Source organism: Symsagittifera roscoffensis, chromosome 6 (genome assembly GCF_963678635.1).
Source record: "Symsagittifera roscoffensis chromosome 6, txSymRosc1.1, whole genome shotgun sequence".
In the NCBI taxonomy this organism is placed as follows: Eukaryota; Metazoa; Xenacoelomorpha; order Acoela; family Convolutidae; genus Symsagittifera; species Symsagittifera roscoffensis.
Window position 1 is genome coordinate 17638221 of NC_087067.1, and position 23662 is coordinate 17661882.

The 23662-nt window shown below is 34.5% G+C and overlaps 1 protein-coding gene across 2 annotated transcripts in view; it reads left to right on the plus strand.

Moving 5' to 3' along the window:
* Positions 1-23662, plus strand: part of LOC134848315 (lysosome membrane protein 2-like) — a 146340-nt gene that overhangs the window by 120515 nt on the left and 2163 nt on the right. For both annotated transcript variants that reach the window (XR_010162922.1, XM_063865714.1), the window contains exons 2-9: positions 7332-7479; positions 8703-8869; positions 9064-9208; positions 9469-9678; positions 9952-10151; positions 13298-13479; positions 13674-13984; positions 14371-14529. Coding sequence is in view for 1 of the 2 variants with exons in the window: in XM_063865714.1 (XP_063721784.1) it covers positions 7348-7479; positions 8703-8869; positions 9064-9208; positions 9469-9678; positions 9952-10151; positions 13298-13479; positions 13674-13984; positions 14371-14529 (1506 nt within the window). In the remaining variant the exon portion in view is untranslated. The remainder of the gene's footprint in view (positions 1-7331; positions 7480-8702; positions 8870-9063; positions 9209-9468; positions 9679-9951; positions 10152-13297; positions 13480-13673; positions 13985-14370; positions 14530-23662) is intronic.

Sequence of the window (23662 nt, forward strand, 5' to 3'; positions counted from 1 at the left end):
TCAGGTATGTTTTGAGCGTGTTTTCAATTCCGGATGTTAAAACCTCTGTTGAAAATTTAAAAAAAAAACGGACAAACTAGTAGATAGACAGGCCAGTAAACAGAAAAAAAATTTGTACACCAAAATACTGATTTTTTATGCACCAAAATATTGTTTTCAACGACTTAGTTTTCAATCATAATATCTCAAAAATGAATAGCAAGGTTTGAAATTTCGAAGAATTTTCGAAACATTGAATTTTTTTGAAAACCACGCTCCTTCAGTAATTTTAAGCTAAATTTTGTTCTGTCGGTTTTTGTCAAATAAGTTTGTATGCTTGTTGAGCGTACACTATGTAACACATCAATAATAAGTAATTTGAGATCGTCTTCGAGTAACCTTTTCGTCATCAGATGGCGTCATGATTAAACTTAAACCAGGCTTAATTACGAAAGAGTTTTGTACACACCGCATATAATGTTATCTGGATTCGCTAAGTACCAAATTGGGCTCTTTCCCCCCCCCCACCTCACACGAGCTTCAATTTATTAGTGTAACGAGTGGTTTTACGAGGTTAAGTATGAAGACCAAATATGTTTGTCGTAGCCTTATTAGTCTGTATGTAAATTTTCATAACCATTGGACAATGTGGTAAACAAATTTACATGTAACAATTCGCAGGTGGGGGGGGGGGAAGGAAAAAGAGCCCCAAATTGGCAGAAAATCGTCTCAAGATCGAAGTCGCTTGTTCATTTATCAGCGCTCTTTGGTCTGCGCGCGTCTTCAGATTTTCATTTGCACTTGAAATTTAGTTTTACCACAGCACGAATTGAAATGCTTATTTTCATTGCACCAGCGTAGCGTAGTGTGTTAACACTATTCAACTTTTTCCACCTATGTTGCATATAAAAGTGCTAGCACTTTTGGAGTATGAGGCTGCATTGGCACCAAGTTACCATAAGCGTTGACATTTGATTAGTAATAAGTTAAACCATTTGATGCTTTCTTAATTCATTAATGGAGGCGAGTAAAGCTAATTTGTTAAGAGCGAATAAAACTAATTTGTTTCTTACAACAGTATAAAAATTTAAATTCCATTTCAGAAACTTTCCAGCTAAATTTATTTCAAGATTTGTAAAATTCATATTTTACAGAATTTGGCTTTATACGTTCTAACTATTACATGCAAAGTTCCTTAAATTTAGTACACTGCAAATTATTGCATCCAAAGTTTGTGTTTTTGTGCATTTTGAAGCTCCTGAAATTTTTGCCGCGTTATCGCTTGTTTGCGAAGCTACAGCTTCGCCTCTGTGTAATAAATGGTCCTGCGAGTAATATTTGTCGTGCTATTAAACAGATTCACTAGTGAAAATATTTTCTTTTATATATATATATATATATATATATATATATATATATATATATATATATATATATATATTCGCAAAATCAAAAAATCTGAAGTCCGTGTATTATTACGAAGAATTTTTCTAACCTAAGTCGCAAAGAAAAGTGCTCATTTGGTGGCTTTATTGGTATATTTCATTTTAATTCTACTCAAGCCTATTTAAGCATAGGCAAGTTAAAAGCAGATGTTGTTGCTTTGTTTTTGGCTAGTGTTAGGGCCTGTTTGAAAAAAAAACAGGTAATATGAAAATGTATCGTTTTGTAGTTTTTTTTGGATTTTTTGCACTTTTCCCAGAAATTTCTTTTTTTTTCTCAAAAACTACTGTATTGTTTTTCAAAAACTGGTATCAATGAAAAAACTGGCTGCTCTTCTATGTGCCTGCTTATTTCGCTACTCTCTTTTCATTTTACCCACGTTCTACGGCCTTTGACAGTTTCAGTAGGGGGATTTTTGACCTAATTGTTTTGAATTATTTCCTTTTCTCAATTTTTAAAAGCACAATACTGCGATGGTTTCAATAAGATTATAAGCATGGGGATTTCTGTAGGAAACAATTATGGCCCGAATTAAGCCCATTTTTGACATTCGAGAAAATTTTTTAAAAACGACACTGCCAAATTGGGGATTAAGGCTATAAACGGAAGAATAAAACCAGTTATGTGAATCTTACCTGCGCAAGTTGCTATGAAAACTTCTTTTTATTCTTAAAAACTATTCTACTGATTCTGATGTTGATAGTTCATTCAAACGAACCTGGTGCTAAGATTTTCCTTGCGTAATCGTTCACCCAATATTTTTAGTAGAAATGCCAATTTGGACTTAAGGGAAAATCCATTTTTGAAATTTTTACTGTTTTTTGGAAATTTCATCATTATTCTCGGAAACTACTAGCTAAATCTGATACTAAGAGTTCAATCTAGAAATCAAGGCGTAGAAAAACTCCCTGTATAATTGGCTGTTCCCATGGTTTAGTAGAGAGAAGTTAATGGATTTAAGAAAAGTCAATTTTTTGGTTTTTGATCGTTTTTTGGAATCTTCGGTCTTTTTCAAAATTACCTAGCCAAATAATTCAATTGACAGCGAGTAGTAGTTCTCTCCTTTAAGTAAGCAGCCAAGTTCCGACTTAAGCAGAAAATTTTCTAGGGTTTTGCGTGAAGTCCGTTTTTTTTTGAAGTTTCGAAAATAAGGTATTTCCGTATCAGTGCAATATTTGATTTAAAATTTTAAAACAGGTACATCTAGCATCAGCTGGGCCACTAATTTACTTCCAAGTGACCGTTGCGCAGATGCGAGGACGTAAGTGACTTTCCTAAGCATCAGGTCGGAGGTTTAAATCCGGTACATGAAATAGTTTTTGTGCTCGAACTTTTCCTGCTTTATTTGTGACTAGTGTTGAAATTAGAATTAGAAGCAGTCGCGGAGCAGATTTGCGTCTAATCTTTAAATTGATATTGAAAAATTTTTCCTATGTGTATTTTTAATCTTTTCCTTATTTCAATTTGTTTTGCCTGTTGAGAGCTTTGTTTGAATTTTTTTCGCTTGTGCTTGCGAAGCGTACCTTTGCCTCTGTGTTGAAAATGGATTTACGATTTACCAAGTACTTCAAAAACATTTATTTATTTTCGATGGGCTATGTTTTATCGGCTGTTATTCTTTCGTTCTAACTTATATGCTTCTCTTAATGGCAGTGGCGCCCATCATGCTGTTTACTTGAAAGCATCCATTTAGCTCAAGTTTCTTGAAACAAGTGAAATTATTGATGCATTGAGAAAACAATCATCAGTAATCGTTACGTTTCCGTTTTTACCTAGTTTGTGATGGGCGTTGCTTCCTTGAAGTTAAACAACCGTGTTGAATAATTATAGTTTTATTTAAGATTTGAAAAAAATATATATATTTTTTTCAAGAATTATGATCGATGGCAACCAGAGCTAAACAACAAAAAAAACAACTTACTTTGCGCGGGCAGCCAGTGGCATCAATAAACCAAAACACAAATTAAAAATCATCATTAAAAAGTAAAATATAAAAATCAAGGGTATCACCGGTTTGAACAAAACCGGTTTTAGTTTTTGAAGAAGAAAAATCCAAAAAACTGGTAAAACTTCAAAAATTGGACATTTTCTTAGGACATGTTTTTTTTAAAACGCAGGTCATAGCCATTTCTTGTGCTGAAAAGATTCACACCACTGTTTTTTTTTCGGTTCGATCTTTCAGATTTAAATCAATTCAGGTTTGAATAGAAATTTATTCGGCAAATTAAACATAAGAACGATCATACAGTAAAAACACAGTACTGGTCTACTTAGTTCAAGTTGCCTGATGTCTCTATCAGTGCCCCTTTTATTACACTAACGATTAGCAAGCATTATCAAATCGGAATGCAGGTTAACAACTAGTTTAACAAAATCAGTTGAATCAATTGCTGCTGACATGCTCAATTTCATGGAATTTCAAGTTTTAACGGATGTTTTCAAGATCCACATAGCTGTTTTTTCTTTCGGTTATACTCTTCAGATTTAAATCAATTCAATTTTAAGTAGAAATTGATTCGGCAAATTAAACATAAGACAGTAAAAACACATTGCTGTTGTAATTAGTTTACGTTGCCTGATGTTTCCATCAATTACTCATTTATTACACCTGCGAAGCGAGTGTATTAGTACGAACTCTCTTTTTTTACTTGCGAAGCGAGTGTATTAGTTCGAAACTTCTTTTTCCAACCTAAGTCGCAAATCTTGGTGCCACTTTTGGGGCAACGTTTTTTCATAGCATGTGTTTTGACATTCGAATAGTAATAAGTTAACACAGTTGATCATCAAATGATTTATCAAATGAACCGAAAAAATTTGACGATTGTGTTCGTTTTTTAAACACTTTTTGTGTTTTCGAGAGCGATAAAATAAATCAAGTTGATTAAATATTTAACTGCTTATATCGCCGTTTACGCTATATCGATTGTTAATTGTGTTAAATTATCTAAAATGGCAGTCTATAAACCCCCATAACCTTATGAAAAACGATCGCAGGTGAAAACGATCAGGACACTAATATCTTTTGAAGGTTATACCAGAAATTCAATCAAAAATGGCTAGTTATTCAATAATTTGTTATGTTTGTCTTTTATTTGGTTCGGGCGGAGAAAGTTCACTTGGTTGATGTAGGCTTTTTTTCCCCGTGAGCAACTTTTCTCAAAAATCTGTGAAAATTTAACTTGATTTATTACTTAACTCAAACAGCTTGCAGGATCCTTCTCACATGAACGTAGTGAAGACACTTAAATAGGACGCGACGATTTTTTTTGTTCATTTTTCAAGAAAAATTCATAAAATTTGTTGACGCTCAAGTTGGATTTTCTGCGGTTTGATTTATTTGCAAGTTCAGTTCATTTTTGTGCTAAAAGAAGGCGAACTCAACTATAGATCAGAAAAAGTATAGAGGTCACGAAAATTTGATCGACTTTTAGTTTCGAAAATGGAGAGATTTCCCAGCGGAAAAAATTGTTAAGGATCCAGTTTTATCAAAGTGGTTAATTTTATCAAAAAGTGTCAAACTGTTAATTTAATCAAAGCAAACTCCTCTATCGAGTAGTAAGCGTTAAGTTCAAGAGAAACGTGGTCGACTTTAAGTTTCGATAGTGAATTTAATTTTTTATTTTCCCAGCGGAATTTTGATCCTGTTTTTTACACTAGCAAGCGTTGTGAATTAATGTGGCTCAAATTTTTTCCACGCAAATAAAAGTGCTCATTTGGTGGCCTTTTTGCTGTAATCACGATCTGTAGCATCATGATTTCCATAGCATATGCTCTCTGCTTTATTTGTGGCCGGTCGCTTAGCGACTATGGCATAGATGGAAAGACCTGATACTCCTAATCTACTGGTCGGAGGTTCAACGATGCACTTAACAATAGTTTTATTTACATTTTGTGGCATTTTTGCTTCGTGGAATTGGCAATTTATTGCATTTATAGCTGCATCATAGGTATTAGTCTTTCAATGGCCCGTGGCGCAGCTGCGAGATAGTGAGACTCGAACTTTCGAGCCCGCAGGTTCGAATCCGACACAGGTTTTAATAATTCGAGGCTTATTTCTCTTTTTTCCTGATATAACTTTGTAGAGCTGCTTTATGTTGTTTTCTCGATTGTGTTTTCCAAGTTCATCTTCCGATCCGTGTCTCAAATTGTGTTATTTTTATCAAAAATTTGTCAACCTTTCTCTTTTGTTGAAATTATGTTAGAATTTTTTTCCGTTCCTTCGAGTTCATTATTGAAGTACTGAAGTCCGATTGGTCGTAGACTCATTTCTATTGTTCATTTATTAATAGTTTGAGAGGAAATCATATTTTTGATCCAGAGTTTTGTTATGAAAATAACTAAGAGGTTACACTAACGTGCATTTTTTATTCAAGTGAACTAAAAATAAATTCAACTAATATTTAATGCTTGAAGTCAAAAACGTAATTTACGCTGCACGATGCAACTGCTGGTATCTCGAACTGCACAAAATATTATGATCTATTATTATAGCACAGTATGTCAGGAAGGAGCAATGGGTCGGCAAATAACTCTTGAACTATAGCTCCGCAGTTCGAAGCCTAGAGTCTTCTGTGCTGGAAAGTTAAGTTTGATGGAAAGCTCCTTTGTTGCCTTATAGATAATAATGTATTTGCTTTGCTTGATATCTTTTCATCTAGTTTATGCTCAAATACCCGCTAAAGGAGTATGGCAATGAACTTTTTTGCAGGAAATCTCCAAATATTGTGCCGTCAAAAAGGCGAAACAGACAGAGCATATTTTTTTCCGACTGAATGCCTCCATCTGTGCCTTAGTTAGTGATTTTCGACTCAAATTTATTTTAAAATGTTTCTTCCAATCCATCATTTCATCTAATATTGATAATTGTTCAGCTAATATTTTTATTCTTAACCAATATTCCTAATATAATCTTCCTTTTTATACAGCAATATTTTCTGCCGCGTTTGTTTTGCTGAATTTGAGGTTGCTGCTTGAGTGTCGCTGCTTATTTAAACAACCCGAGAAAAGTTTTGGTTTTATTTACCCGAAAATGTCTATTTTACGATAAGAATTGTTCAGTTCATGAGTGTTTTCGTTATATCCCCTTAAATGATGAAAATTGAAAATGAAATTTTTACTAAATTGGATCAATTTTTCTAATGAAGTAGCGAATGCGAATTAAACGACAATTAAATTCGCTTTTAGTCTCCTATTTGTGAGTTTTATGTGCAGAAGGGGCAAAAAATCCAGAAAAAATTCTGGTTTTATTTAATGAAAGTTCTTCGTGTTGGCCTGTCTCTATAATATCCTGCTTTTCGTTGTAATAGCGCTCCAATTTTGTAGTTCAAATTCATTTTCACGGAGGGGGGGGGGCTGTATAACCGAAAAGGTTAGCTGTCATTGAGTAGCTTAGCTGTCATGCTGGTACCGCTATCTCATACGCTGTTTAAATATCTTCTTAATCTTTGTCCCTAACAACCTTAAATTTATCTTCATCATTGAGGGGGATTAGTAAGATGTTATTTACTAGAATATCTGATGTTACTGTTCGTTTGTTTGTTTCTACAGCGTCTTCATACCGGGTTCGGTTTTTATACGCAATCAGAATGAAAAGAATAATCGACACAGTTTTGTTTTGGAGAATCTTGATTGATCCTTTTATTATTCGTGAACCACGATTACCTTTAGAAACGAGACCATTCATTACCTGTAAGGTACGATGATGTCATTCATTTGTACGACGTATTAGCCATTTTGCACTAACTAATCTTACTGCATCCCTATGCGTTGCGCACAGTATATTTTTACTTTTCCTAACTACATTCATGTCTAGTTTTTGACTTGTATATGTGATGTTTAGAACTTCGATAATAGTCACGACGATTTTGTTTTCTCGTTTATGGGGATTAATCTTAGAGTATATTTTTTTCAGATAAACATTAATTAATGGCGCCTGCTATGTCCAGTAAACGCAGATCTATGGCTGTTTGCATGGCCTGCTTCTCGGCCATACTTTTAGTAGTAGGATGTGTTGCCATCTTTTCCTTCCCTTTTGTCGTGGAGAGGGCGTACAATAAGGTGAGATATTTTTCAGCTCCGTTTGATTGATCGGACAATTCGAGTTTTTCAACCATTGCTATGGTTGCCTAAAATCATTAGATATCGACGAAGTAATAAGAAGTGAGTGCTATATGGAAGTAATCAATGTTTGCAGAGAGAAAAATCAAAAAGTTATCATTTTGCTTTAAATGCGGCTTAGATGTGATTCAAGGTTCCAATATTTTCCCCAAATCTTAATTTTAGCTTTCATGTTCACTTAAGAGTCGATGAACGTACTTCAGACTCTTATAAAGGTCCCGATGATTTTTTTTTCAGGAAAAATCTTAAAATTTGTTCAGGCTCATTAAAAAAAATTTTAAAAAAATTGTTGTATTTTATTACATTTAGTTTTTTCATGTTATTACTGCTCCATAGACTTTAAAAGGCAGTCGGAACATTCAGGGTTTTGTCCTGATACGAGCAGTTTGTTTGTGTTTGCTTGCGTTCATTGTTTCTTTTCCAACTGTGTTGGCTATGGTTTTTTAACTGAAATGAAATGCGAAAGAAGCTAGTAAAATACATTGCAGAAAGCTGATATTTTCTAAATATCATAAATTTAAAATGTTCATTAACCTTTTTTTAAAGATCTTTAATTTTAATTGTGCATTTCGGGAATATGGTTTTATACGCATCGAATAATATCAACCTTCTTATATTTTTTCAGAAAAGTTCCGAAAAATATATTGACGAACTGAGCTCAAAACTGATAAGATATTCGGCTACATTGCGCAAAGTTATGAGGTTTTGAAAATGGTCAGTTTGGGATAATTAACACCAGCAAAACTACCAATTTTCTATTTACGAGTGAGCGGCGTAATAATCTGTCTCAGAAATCATTCCAATATAATCAATGACTGCTAATTGCTCCAATTATTGCGTTAAAAGGCACATAATTTATTAAAATTTCATGCCTTTTCAGGGCATTTTGTCTTGAAGCGAGCCTCACACAGGCTAAAGCTTTAGTTTTAACGACGCAGCTGTTAGAAGTTAATTGAAGTAGTTTTTTTCATCATTTTTTTCATCACGTGATGTGTGGATCCGCTTTGCCTCTGTGTAAAATTATTTTTTGCAGCTGTCATAGCACTCTGCGAATTTCAAAAAATATGTATTCTTGGGAGTGCTATTTTGTCGGAAAAAAATATGGTTTTCCTGGGTCAAAAACAGAAGCTTTCAATGAGTTTTTAGTTTCTTCACTGTTGTAGGAAGCATCCCTGGTGAATGGGTCAGCTGTATTTGATATGTGGGTCAGCCCGAGCAATGACACGCCCCTCTACATGAACTATTATCTGTTCAACATCACCAACCCAGATGACGTAATACTCAAGGGAGCCAAGCCCATTCTCAACCAGACTGGGGTTATTGTATACAAGTACGTAATTAATGAAAAAACAAACATATCAATAAGTTTAAGCCGACAGAAACTAAAATTTTGCCTCGGCAAATTGCAACAACGAAAATTTGTGATTTATTTCTGGGAATTGCATGAAACTTTCTTCAATTAAATGTATTTTGCTGAATTTAAAAAAAAATCACACTACACGTCATATGTTTCCCTGTTTCCAGGCAGATACAGAACAAGTACAACGTGTCGTTCGGCAATGACTCTGCAGTTGTGTCATATCTGAATAACCATACCTACATATACGACCCAGAGAAGTCCCAGCTCAAAGAAGAGGACCTCATCACCACCGCCAACTTCTTTTTCTGGGTCAGTCGAATCTTTGGTCTGCAGCTCGTAAGGAATTAGAGTTTATGCAAGATTTGAAGCAGCATTTGCATTACCTTTTGGAAACTATTTGTTTTTTAAAAAACGCTTCTATTTCAAAGCTTTTTTTGATGACTAATCTAGCTAGCTTTCGTTGATGAAATAGTTTTCGTTTGAAGATTAAAGATGGACAAAGATTCGATGATGACATTATGACAAAGGTCTGGCTATTCTGTTTAAAAACCTTTGAATACTTGTTTTAGACGGTTTTAAATTCAATTCAAGACAACGAATTAATCATGTTAATGCTGACCCCAGCATTGAACATCAAGTTTGAAGACGAGAAAACTCGAAACGCAGTTTCCCCCTTCTATACGACCACTGTGCGCAACATACTGTGGGGAAGTGACGGAAATGAGTTCCTGGAAGTGCTGAAAAGTATAGTTGATGTTCCTACCCACGTTGGATTACAGGTTACAACTCTAATACTAGAGTGGGTCTTCAAAAAAGTTTCGCCTGTTTTTCAAGTGTCCAGTTTCGACAAGAATTCTCGGCAAAAATTGATTTTGAAATCTGAAAAAAGCTGTTTGATTTTGTTTTTTATTAAGCCGGTGCCGAAAGCCTTCTGGCCTCGTGTCTGACAAAATCAGATGCCCCAAAAAAGAGTTTCTATACTCTCTCTTAAATGGACGGGCTTTGAATAGCATTTTTTTTGTTTGCGTTGCAAGTTACTTTTTGTTGACAAGATCAACGGATCCAACGACGGAAATCACAGCATCTCTACTGGACTTAAGTCGGACAATGAAGATCGAGGAGAGCACACTGCGTGGAACGGGAACACCACCCTCTCTTACTGGAACACACTCGACTGTAACATGATCAACGGAACAGATGGCACCATTTTCCCCACATTCATGCAAAACACTCCTCGACTGTACATCTTCAGGTGAAAAAAAAGCATGTATTTTTTCGAAAAGCTTTGAAAATGAGCATTTTATACGGACCAAACGCAGTTTGATTTATTAGCAGTGAAGTTTGCATCCGGTTGAGCAATTATTATCTAGGTGAAATAGAAAAGTATAATTAATTTCTGCAAGATTGGACTAGTCTATAAATGATCTTGTCAGCTCAGTTTCCATTCTGGTTTTTTCCGCAATTTGTTAAAGTGGAATGCTTTTTAATGTTTTTATTTCTACCCTTTCTATACCTTACGATAGAATTTCGATTTAATTTTTTACTGAGTATTTTTCGGTTCTTTGTTTTCACAGAAGCTTTGTCGATTTAATTTCCGAATGAATTTAATTTCCGTCTTTTTGTAAGTGTGTGCTTGTACAGTGGCGCATATAAGAGAATTGCGAAGTTTTTATTGAAACTAAATTTCTCTATTAATTCGTTTGCTTTTCGGATATACTGCCCTTGCAATTAGCAAGGGTATTGCAGCTGAAATCTATAGAATTTTTTTCGGATTATAATTTTAGCTTGTAGGACTCATCCTCGGAATTACAACAGAACATACTTGTCTGCACTAACAGACACATTTTGAGCTTGATGTGATTTTGACCTTAATATCTTAATATCCGTTCTACTTGGCTTTTGTTCAACTTGATTCTAGTTATACCAACTCAGATGTTGTTTGATTTTTCAATGTTTTTGTTCCGACCTTTGAAAATGGGGAGGAACTTTGTATTCGAGTGCGTTTTGTTTTTTCTTTTTTCCATTTTTTTGTTTTCCACGCAAAATCAGGTATCTTAATTAATCATCGGACTGGGTCGAGTGATCTATCATATCAAAGCCCTTTAAGTCGTTATTCGAACTACATTAAAAAATTTCTCAATGTCGAGAAAAACCGGATTGAAGTTTTTGATTTTTGTTTTAATTTTAAGCGAGTGAGCAGGCTTTCATTAGCTGATTTATGCTTAATTTAAGCCTGGAAAATTTAGTTTTACTCAATTAAAGCTAGTTTTTGCGCCATCTTGGGAATCGAAAAGTTCGTAAAATTTTTGAAAAAAAAAATTGAAAAATCAAAAAACAACAATAATTTGAAAAAAAAAACAATAATTTGATATTTTCGTATGTTTTAAGACTATGGTCGGAACATTCTGGGCTATTTGCACAGTCATCGGCTATTCTCCTTTAAGATTGATTCGACTCAAATAGCTGTAGCCTGCGCTAAATTGAGTTAGTCGCCTTATATTGTGTCGTTTTAAGCCCTTAATTCTGTCGCTTATGTTATTTTTTACAAATTTATTATTTGAACAGAACATTTTATTCAAAAATAGATTGTCATTGAATGCTTTATAGTTTTTGTCATAGTTTTTTGGGCTAAGTATAATGAACGTTTCCGTTGTTATCGCTTGTTAGGTTTTGTTGCAATGGCAATTTAACGCTGGCAATTGTCTTTGTCGACATGCTTTCTGCAAAATAATTATCTGTGATATGAATATTCTGTTAGAGATCAGGTTGTTTTTCGATTTTTTGACACATAGACCTTCGTTACATGTTTTGTACTGCTTGCCATGCTATGTTTGTGATGTATGGTAAGTGGCGCGAAGCTCCGTTTCGCCTCGTGTGTTAAGTTCTTTTCAAATTCATTCGCTTAATGGAAGATAAGTTACGCTCTAAAGCAGGGTGGCGGCGGGTCCCATGTGATGAACTGGCCTTTTTTCGTTCCTTTTTTGAATTTGTTTTTTATATAAATCCATCTCTTTGCCGATTTTCAGGCCACTTTAGATGTCAACAGAGCTCGAACTTTGGAAAAAAATGGCTGCCCTCATGAATGTCCACAAATACCATATCTCTTTGAAAACGTCTTTTGTTGGTTCCGACCATTGAAAATGGAGAGGAACTTTGTTTCGGGTGTGTTTTAGTTTCTTTTTTTATTATTTACGCAAAATCAGGCTCCGCAATTGATCATCGGAATTGGTCGGGTGAAATGTCATGTTAAAGTCTTTTCAGTCGTGCTTTGAACTACATAAAAAAAAAAATTTCAAAATGTTTTCTCAGTGTCATTTGCGATTTTTGAAATTTGTGATTTTGGTCTAATTTCGGGCGAATAAAGTGAGTGAGCAGGCCTATTTTGTCTTTCAACAAAAAGCATTTACAACAAATAATCGGTATGGGTGAAAAGATATATCATGTGTAAACCCTTTCAGCCCTGATTGGACCTAAATTTTAAAATTTTGAAAAATTTGTCCCAGTGTCGAGAAAAATTGGTTTGAAATTTTTGAATTTTAGTCTAATTTCGAGCGAGTAAAGCACGCGATCAGGCTCATTTGGAAAGTATAAGTCGTGAAACTTTAGTCATTAGTGCCGAATATGCTTAATTTTCAGGTTTTCGTCAGATCCATGTGTCACACCACACATGAAAAAACGACATTAATTTCAGAATAAAGGGAAAAAAATTTTATGTAGCTTTTAAGAATATGGTCGGAACGGCTACAATTGTTTTTGGTTTTATTTGAAAAAAAAATTTAGATTATAAAATTTTTGTTAATTTCAACGTTGATGTCTCTTTTTTTCTCGAAAATCTAATTTTTCTATCACCCTGCTCTCAAACAACGAAGTTATTGACGTCTCTCTTTTTCTCGAAAATCTAATTTTTCTATCACCCTGCTCTCAAGCAACGGAAAGGTTTGGTTTGTAAAAAAAAAATTAGTTTATAAAATTTTTGTTAATTTCAACGTTGATGTCTCTTTTTTTCTCGAAAATCTAATTTTTCTATCACCCTGCTCTCAAACAACGAAATTTTTGATGTCTCTTTTTTTCTCGAAAATTTAATTTTTCTATCACCCTGCTCTCAAACAACGAAAAGGTTTGGTTTGTAAAAAAAATTTAGATTATAAAATTTTTGTTAATTTCAACGTTGATGTCTCTTTTTTTTTCTCGAAAATCTAATTTTTCTATCACCCTGCTCTCAAACAACGAAAAGGTTTGGTTTTTTTCAAACGGGTGCAAATCATAAAAATATTCTGGTAATTCAATTAGCTTTAAGTTTATACATTTTAACTTTGAAAATGTTCCAATGAGTTGTTTTTCTTTGGCCGTTTTTCTATTGCCTGTTGGCTCTGTTTTTAACACTTGGTCTCTTATTAGTCCGAATCTGTGCCGAAGTGCATTTATGACGAAAGAAGCGGACGAGGAGCTTGAAGGTGTGAGCACTCTGAAGTACAATGTACCGAAGGAGGTGTTCAATGTCAGTTTTGAGGAGAACAAAGGGTTCTGCACTGAAGATGGACCCTGTACTAATGGACTTCTCGATGCTTCTGCCTGCTATAGTAAGATCATACAACTGATGTTATGCTTTGTTAAACTTGGTGATTTTTCGGAAATAGGTTTTTAATCCGTTCGGAGTGAATGTTAATCGTTGATTGTTCGTTTAGTAATTGGTTACCTTAATTAAGTTGACCTCAAGCATTATTTTGAAATTTGTAGTAAAATGTGTTTGAAAATCTCATAAAATCTGTTCTAGCCGACCAAGTGCTGTCTATTTTTCCTCCGGATGCGCTCGTGCCTCTAAAACTCAGCGTGATCATTTCGAGTCCGCACTTCCTATACGCTGACAACAGTACAATCCACTCAGTGCGAGGTTTAAATCCAGTTCAGACTGAACACGAAACCTATATAAATGTACACATGGACACAGGCGTCGTGGTCAAAGCAGCGAAAAGACTCCAATTCAATACGATTCTGAGTCAGAATAAAGCTACTGATAAGTTGGACTGCCTGAAGAATTTGACTAAACATTGGAGTCAGCTGATGCCAATTTTTTGGGCCGAAGAGGTAAGCTGTGACGTAATCATTCACTTATTGATTTTTTTTGCATATCGATTTTCATTTAGTTTGATGGCAGATTATTCTTGTTGTATATATTTTTTCAGTAGCCTACATGCATAATAGTTATAATAAGCTTAAATGAATGAAAAAATGTTTGAGGTTCGGTCCCATATTTAATGCTTTTATTTTGATGATATGACGATTTTTTTGTTTTTATGACTCGGGCGTTACGTGAAACTTCCTAATGTTTTTATTTAAAATGTATTTATATTTCGATAATTCAGGTAGCGATATTGTAATATCAATATGGCCAATTAGTGTAAACCATCTACATCGCCATCAAATTTTTAATGAATCGTATGCTGACCTTTTATACTTGTCGTTCGTTTCAGGTGCTTCTTGCGGACGAAGACATCCTGGACAAAGTGAAGAGTGAGTTCATGATGCCCCAGACTGTGGTCTCGTATGCAAGCTACTCGGCCATAGCTATCGGCATCTTTCTCCTCCTTGTCTCTCTCTCCATCTTCATATGCTGTCCCAAACCACTCCAGGTGACACTCACTGTTCTATGACGTAATTGCTATTACAGTGTTCTATGACGTAATTGCTATACTTGGAAGAAAATCTGAAAGATATATTTTTGGTGGGGGCTATTTTCATGCGCGAAGGACCGAATGGGCGAAAAAACTCTGAGCGAAGGACCGAAAACGAAATTAGCCGCAAGTCAATTTAAAAAAAGCAATTGCCATTCAGTTAAATTAAGCAATTTTTGCTTCTTTCATAAAGAAACCCTTGAAATATAAAATTTGTTCCAATTCGGCGGTAGTCAGTGACAATTTGAAAATTCTGCATATTTCTGCCGTTTTTATATTCGGCCAATATCAATATTCAGGTCCCTGGAAATGTTCACTTTCTTTCCAAATTTTGGATTACTGAATTCTTATTGGCTAATTTTTTTTTCGCGCATTCGGTCCTTCGCGTATGAGGGATTTCACCGTATTTGGTGGGTCTAGGACAACAGGCCGACGGGACTTCAGGCCGAAGCTTGAACTTTACAAGCACCTTAAAACACTATTTTTTCATCTGTAAAACGTTGCTTTTCCAAAATTTAGGCAAGTTTAGTCCATCAAATGCGTTATTCATGACAATGCACCGCTTGGGATTGGCATCGGTTAATAACATCAGCCGGTTTTTGAAATGCCTAAATTATAAACATGAAAAACACTTTCAACCGTGTTTTATTTTTCAACTTTCCTAAACATCATTTGGAGGATTGAATTTTATGAAAACGACAATAACTAGTAAAGAAAGATCCTGAAATTCCAAAATTCTTCAATAAAATTTTCAAATTAATCATATTTCACAAGTTTATAAGAAAATAATCGGCTTGAAGTCCCTTATTTTACGATTCGGCTTGAAGTCCCGTCGGCTTGATGTCCGGCAGCCATATTTGGTTTGTCATGTTTTTTACCTTATGGCATGGCTTCATTCTTTTTCGATTTTTTAACCCAAAGAAAATTGCGTAAACTAGATAATAGTTTGTTATTCGATGCCAAATAAACAGGTAGTGAAAAAAAATCCGAATGTTTCAGGCAAAAAGAAAAGTTGGTATATTTAAGTAACTCTTTTTAAGTGTCAATGAGCGAAGCGAAGACAATTATTTAGGTCGAGTTGTTTTTTACCCTTTTTCCAGAAATTCTTATCAACCTCAATTATGATTTCCATGGTTTCACGTTGATTTCTCATGAAGCTCAATTCAAATTATTCTTTTGCTAAAAGAAAGTCAAATTTCGGCTCTCCAACAACATAATTGCAAATGGCTCGAAAAACTTAAATTACTTGAAGTTTCACAAACTGGACTTTTCCGAAATCCCAATACTCGGCTTTAAAGTTTTTTTGTTAGAGTTAATCGGCTGAGTGGCATCATATTGCATCGGTGGCCGAGTGAAACAAGTTGCTTATGCGTGTGAAGTTTTTTGAAGGGGTAATTCAAAATATTTTGAAAGTTATCATGTTTTTTATGCAATGTTTTTTAAACATTTTTGAAAAAAAAAACCATTTTTTAAAGTTTTTTTTTCTGTTTGATTTGTATTTTCATTTGCTGCTAATCATAGTCTTAATTTTTTGTATAGCAAGCAAGCGAAGCTCCTCTTTAAAAGTTTTCTTTTTTTTGTTCCGATCGTTAAAGAGCACTGAATTATTACATGCAATAATTGTGATCGCGATTAGCAAGCGTTATCAATTCGGAACGTAAACTTATTCTTGTTAACAACTTGTCCTATAAAATCACCAAATACTTATCTCAAATCAGCATTTTCCTCAACCAATGGATATACCTTGAGCATTTTTTCATTTAAATTACCTACTCTATTAAAATTTTGTTTTCTACGTTGTTTTTAGTTTTATTCAAATTCGATTTAGTCTTGGCTCTGCTGGTGTCTGCTCAAAATTTTCGGCTTTAATACTGTTTTTTTTCTATGCTAATATAACTTTCAATTTTCTTTTTCGCCGTGTTTTTTTTTGTAAAATGAATTCATTCAAGGAAAAGTTATGAAAGTAAAAATAGATCTAGCTGTTGTCGACATTTTCAAAACTTTTTTCGACATAGCAGCTTTTGTCTCAATTTCAGTCTACTCTTTATCTTAGTGTTTGTGTTTTATCGCAATTGGTGTGAATTTTGGTCGACTTCGTTACCGCAGAACAGGCGCGGATCTAGGAATTTCTCGAGGGAGGGGGGGCTTATTTTCAAAAAAAAATTGAAAATTTTTTCGACTTTTTGTTTAGGCCGACCAAATTGATTTTCTGAGCTCTCCCAAAGCACTACAAAGGCCCTAATTCGACCAAATTTTCTGCGACGCAGGCAAATTTTGAAAAAAAAACAGGCCAGAAAAAGAATTTTAAGGCACTTTTTGGGAAATTTTGACCAAAAAATCGCGTTTTTTCGGCGCGCGCTTTTCTTTAAAATTAGTATATATTGGCGCCAAAGGAGCCCTTAGAAAAATTTTAGGGTCCGTCAGCCGAAAATGGATATCTCAAAATAGTACAAAGGGGGACCCTTTTGGGTCGGCATAGGGTCGAAAATTTGCGTTATAGAAATCGGGTACTTCAGTAGCTTGAGCAGTTCTCAATTTAAAATATATAATCGACATGAAAAAAGAGTTGTTTGCTCTTCTTTCAGATTAACAATTTGTTAATTAAAATCTTTGAGTCATTTTATAGCTTATTTTTAATTGGCTCAGCGTCCTAATCTTCAGGTATGACCCGGGGTAACGCCCATGTCTGGCGCGTGAAGGTCCACGGTTCAAATCGGGCCAAATAACAATTTCGACTTGAAAAACTTATCGTTGTCTCCCATTTTTTGTCGGCCTTGTCGCCGCGGCATGGAATCTTCTGGCGATACAATCAATTTTCATTATAATCCAAGATACTTTTGCTATGCTGCGCTGTTATTTTACAGGCAGTAGAGTTCCAAAAAAATTTGCTGAAGCTTTTAATATTCATTCTTCTCTCAGTCATAAAAAAGCAATGAATGGAGCCATCTTATGTTGTGACATTGCCATAATTCAATGTTTCATCATTTCTTACAGTAGCGAGTTAATGAGCGTAGTGCTTTGGTATAATCTTCTTTTTTTTCAGCCTAACTCGCGAATTAAAGTGCTCATTTGGTAGCACTTCTGCTAAAATCACCATCTGTAGCATTGGAAGTTTCTTCACTGTTGATTCGTGGCTTTCTGTTTATTCATAGCATCTGAAATTTCATAACGTCTGCTTGATTTATGTCTAATATTTACTGAGCATTAAGCGTAGGGATGGGTTGAGACTCCAAATGATGAGGTCGCAGGATTGAATCCGATACAAAGCAAAAGTCTTACTAAAAGAGGCTAATTTCTCTTTTTTATTTCTTTTTTATAGAGCTGCTTTTCTAAGAGTCCATGAACGTTGTTCAGAATCTTTTATAGGTCGCGATGATTTTTTTTTGCAGGAAAATTGTTTAAGAGTCATGAACCTAGTGGTACTCTTATATAGGTCTTAGTGATTTTTTTTCAGGAAAAGAAATTTGTTCACGCTCAATTTTAATTTTTAGCGGTTTGACTTGTGATTTCTTTTTAAGTTTAGTGCATTTCCATGTTAAAGTAAAATTTCCCAGCGAAGTAAAATTTTCTATCATTGATCAAGTTTCCTCAAATTGGTGTAAATTTAACAAAAAGGTGTTCATCATAAATTGTTCTACAACTTCAAAGAGCTTTAAAGCCTTCTTTTTTTTCTTGGAAGTTAAAAAGTTGAATGTTTTTGGGAAAAAAACAAGTCAGTTGTTTTTTCAGTTGACTTGCGTTCATTACTCTTTTCCAACTGTCAGTTGGCTATGTTAAAATTAATTGAAGCTCAAATATGCTTTTTCGCGGTATGACTTTTGATTTCCTTTTCAAGTTCAATTATTTTCTTTGTTAAAATGAAGGAAAATTCCACTATCGAACAGCAAAAATGTAAAGGTCACGAAAAAGTGGAATTTAATTTACATATTTCTCAGCGGAATAAAAAAATTACGTTTTGATCCAGTTTTCTTAAATTGGTCAATCTGAAATTTAAAAAAATCAATCATAAATTGTGCAAGAATTGAAAAAGCGTCGATTTTTGTCTTAGAAATTCCAAAGTTGAATTTAAAAAATTCAGTTTTGTTCTTTTTACTTGCTTCATTGACTCTTTTCGAAGTCTTTCTTGGCTATTTCATCAACTATGTCAACCTTTTCAGTTTTTCGCAGCTTTTCTTTTCCTTCAACCTGACGTTTAAAGCAGCTTTTTTTTCCTTCAACCTGAAGTATTTTCTTTTCCTTCAACATGAAGTATTGAGCTGCGTTTGCAAGAAAACTGAAAGACTGCAGTGAGTGCTGCCTTTGAGTCTCCTCAGTAAATATGCATATCAGGTTTTGACATGAAACATGAATTTGAAGCGTCTGCGAATGCTTTCGAACGCGTTTTTGTCCTGAGGAGGTCGTAAGTTTCCCTGAAATAGACGAATATACGTGCAAAGTATCCATGTCGACTCTCTTAATTTCTTAGTTTTTATCTTTACTTACCGTTCGTATCACCTTGCAAGATTTTTCTCCACACTCACCCTTTCCCCCTCCCCAAATACGGCCTTAAATTCTGAACTGTTTCAAAAACGAAACCAATGAACTTCTTTTAAACCACTGGTTAAACGAAACTAACCATTTTTTTTAGATTTTCAAAACCGAGACGAAGTCTCCTTTCCTCTTTTGTTCTAACATATTTTAAACCTAGCTTAATAAAACAGCCATACAAAGTAACTAACGAAGTTCCTTGCCCAAGCTTCACCCTCTAAAGATATTTGTATTCCTCCACCCAATCTTGTCCCCAGAACAATCCTTCTCCATAAATACCCGCTGTAAGCTATCCCAACTCCTTTTAAAAACACTTAATTTCCCGACTAGACACCTACCTTTTCCCTCTATGCCTAACCTGCTCCCTTACATCCACACTACGTGCCACTTTTTCAACTGTCCCCAAAACCCCTCCCTACTTACCCCTGCACCCTGCAGACCTCGAGATGGACAAGTATAACCCGACTCCGGGCGAAAACAACAGCATCTACAACAACTTCGTGGGTATCCTGGAATTTGCTTTTGAAAAATCATGAAGTTTTTAAATGATTTGTATTGATTTTTCTAATTTAGTTTTCATTTAAACAAATCGCATTTATCTTTTTTTTTAATGTGCTAACTTTATCATATTTTTTTTTTCAACTAAAATTCAGGTCTCGTCAAAATAGCGATAAATTCTATTTGTGCAAATGGAAGTCAAAATAAAAGGAATTCAATAAACAAATCAGTTAAGACTGTATATAATATAGAAGATTGAGTTCCCAGGATGAAAAATGTAATTTTAAGGGATTTTAACTGAGGGGGATTTAGTCCTTTGAGAGATTGTATCCTGTGGATTTGTCCTGGGTGATTCAGTCCTCAACTCCTAATTCCAACGCATTTAAAAACTCATTCCAAATTGAATGGAAGCAGACTAATATGCCTCAATAATTTCCTGCTAGATTCTAATTTTACTTTAGTTGTTAAGAGTCGATGAACGTAGTTCAGACTCTTATATAGGTCGTGATGATTTTTTTCCGTTTTTTTGCGAAAAGTCTTAACATGCTCTAATAACACAAGAAGTGCATTCATATTTATAAAAACTTATATGAATGCTCTTTGGCATATAAAGCACTATACGTCCTTAAATTCTGAACTGTTTCAAAAACGAAACCAATGAACTTCTTTTTAACTACTTTTTAAACGAAACTAACCATTTTTTTAGATTTTCAAAACCGAGACGAAGTCTCCTTTCCTCCTTTGTTCTAACATATTTTAAACCTAGTTTAAAACAGCCATACAAAGTAACTAACCAAGTTTCTTGCCGAAGCTTCACCCTCTAAAGAAGTTTGTATTCCTCCACCCAATCTTGTCCCCTCCGAACAATCCTTCTCCATAAATACCCGCTGTAAGCTATCCCAACTCCTTTTAAAAACACTTAATTTCCCGACTAGACACCTACCTTTTCCCTTTATGTCTAACCCGCTCCCTTACATCCACACTACGTGCCACTTTTTCAACTGTCCCCAAAACCCCTCCCTACTTACCCCTGCACCCTGCAGACCTCGAGATGGACAAGTATAACCCGACTCCGGGCGAAAACAACAGCATCTACAACAACTTCGTGGGTATCCTGGAATTTGCTTTTGAAAAATCATGAAGTTTTTAAATGATTTGTATTGATTTTTCTAATTTAGTTTTCATTTAAACAAATCGCATTTATCTTTTTTTTTAATGTGCTAACTTTATCATATTTTTTTTTTCAACTAAAATTCAGGTCTCGTCAAAATAGCGATAAATTCTATTTGTGCAAATGGAAGTCAAAATAAAAGGAATTCAATAAACAAATCAGTTAAGACTGTATATAATATAGAAGATTGAGTTCCCAGGATGAAAAATGTAATTTTAAGGGATTTTAACTGAGGGGGATTTAGTCCTTTGAGAGATTGTATCCTGTGGATTTGTCCTGGGTGATTCAGTCCTCAACTCCTAATTCCAACGCATTTAAAAACTCATTCCAAATTGAATGGAAGCAGACTAATATGCCTCAATAATTTCCTGCTAGATTCTAATTTTACTTTAGTTGTTAAGAGTCGATGAACGTAGTTCAGACTCTTATATAGGTCGTGATGATTTTTTTCCGTTTTTTTTGCGAAAAGTCTTAACATGCTCTAATAACACAAGAAGTGCATTCATATTTATAGAAACTTATATGAATGCTCTTTGGCATATAAAGCACTATACGTCCTTAAATTCTGAACTGTTTCAAAAACGAAACCAATGAACTTCTTTTTAACTACTTTTTAAACGAAACTAACCATTTTTTTAGATTTTCAAAACCGAGACGAAGTCTCCTTTCCTCCTTTGTTCTAACATATTTTAAACCTAGTTTAAAACAGCCATACAAAGTAACTAACCAAGTTTCTTGCCGAAGCTTCACCCTCTAAAGAAGTTTGTATTCCTCCACCCAATCTTGTCCCCTCCGAACAATCCTTCTCCATAAATACCCGCTGTAAGCTATCCCAACTCCTTTTAAAAACACTTAATTTCCCGACTAGACACCTACCTTTTCCCTCTATGTCTAACCCGCTCCCTTACATCCACACTACGTGTCACTTTTTCAACTGTCCCCAAAACCCCTCCCTACTTACCCCTGCACCCTGCAGACCTCGAGATGGACAAGTATAACCCGACTCCGGGCGAAAACAACAGCAACTACAACAACTTCGTGGGTATCCTGGAATTTGCTTTTGAAAAATCATGAAGTTTTTAAATGATTTGTATTGATTTTTCTAATTTAGTTTTCATTTAAACAAATCGCATTTATCTTTTTTTTAATATGCTAACTTTATCATATTTTTTTTTCAACTAAAATTCAGTTCTCGTCAAAATAGCGATAAATTCTATTTGTGCAAATGGAAGTCAAAATAAAAGGAATTCAATAAACAAATCAGTTAAGACTGTATATAATATAGAAGATTGAGTTCCCAGGATGAAAAATGTAATTTTAAGGGATTTTAACTGAGGGGGATTTAGTCCTTTGAGAGATTGTATCCTGTGGATTTGTCCTGGGTGATTCAGTCCTCAACTCCTAATTCCAACGCATTTAAAAACTCATTCCAAATTGAATGGAAGCAGACTAATATGCCTCAATAATTTCCTGCTAGATTCTAATTTTACTTTAGTTGTTTAGAGTCGATGAACGTAGTTCAGACTCTTATATAGGTCGTGATGATTTTTTTCCGTTTTTTTTTGCGAAAAGTCTTAACATGCTCTAATAACACAAGAAGTGCATTCATATTTATAAAAACTTATATGAATGCTCTTTGGCATATAAAGCACTATACGTCCTTAAATTCTGAACTGTTTCAGAAACGAAACCAATGAACTTCTTTTTAACTACTTTTTAAACGAAACTAACCATTTTTTTAGATTTTCAAAACCGAGACGAAGTCTCCTTTCCTCCTTTGTTCTAACATATTTTAAACCTAGTTTAAAACAGCCATACAAAGTAACTAACCAAGTTTTTTGCCGAAGCTTCACCCTCTAAAGAAGTTTGTATTCCTCCACCCAATCTTGTCCCCTCCGAACAATCCTTCTCCATAAATACCCGCTGTAAGCTATCCCAACTCCTTTTAAAAACACTTAATTTCCCGACTAGACACCTACCTTTTCCCTCTATGTCTAACCCGCTCCCTTACATCCACACTACGTGCCACTTTTTCAACTGTCCCCAAAACCCCTCCCTACTTACCCCTGCACCCTGCAGACCTCGAGATGGACAAGTATAACCCGACTCCGGGCGAAAACAACAGCAACTACAACAACTTCGTGGGTATCCTGGAATTTGCTTTTGAAAAATCATGAAGTTTTTAAATGATTTGTATTGATTTTTCTAATTTAGTTTTCATTTAAACAAATCGCATTTATCTTTTTTTTTAATGTGCTAACTTTATCATATTTTTTTTTCAACTAAAATTCAGGTCTCGTCAAAATAGCGATAAATTCTATTTGTGCAAATGGAAGTCAAAATAAAAGGAATTCAATAAACAAATCAGTTAAGACTGTATATAATATAGAAGATTGAGTTCCCAGGATGAAAAATGTAATTTTAAGGGATTTTAACTGAGGGGGATTTAGTCCTTTGAGAGATTGTATCCTGTGGATTTGTCCTGGGTGATTCAGTCCTCAACTCCTAATTCCAACGCATTTAAAAACTCGTTCCAAATTGAATGGAAGCAGACTAATATGCCTCAATAATTTCCTGCTAGATTCTAATTTTACTTTAGTTGTTAAGAGTCGATGAACGTAGTTCAGACTCTTATATAGGTCGTGATGATTTTTTTCCGTTTTTTTGCGAAAAGTCTTAACATGCTCTAATAACACAAGAAGTGCATTCATATTTATAAAAAATTTATATGAATGCTCTTTGGCATATAAAGCATTTTTTGAGGTCAACTCAAGTTCATTTGCTAGTAGTTTGGCAAAAAGTACTCTCCAATTTTACAAGCTGAAATGGTGCGAAAAAACGTGATCGATTTCTTGTTTCGAAAGTGGAATTTAATTTAGATTTCCCAGCTGATAT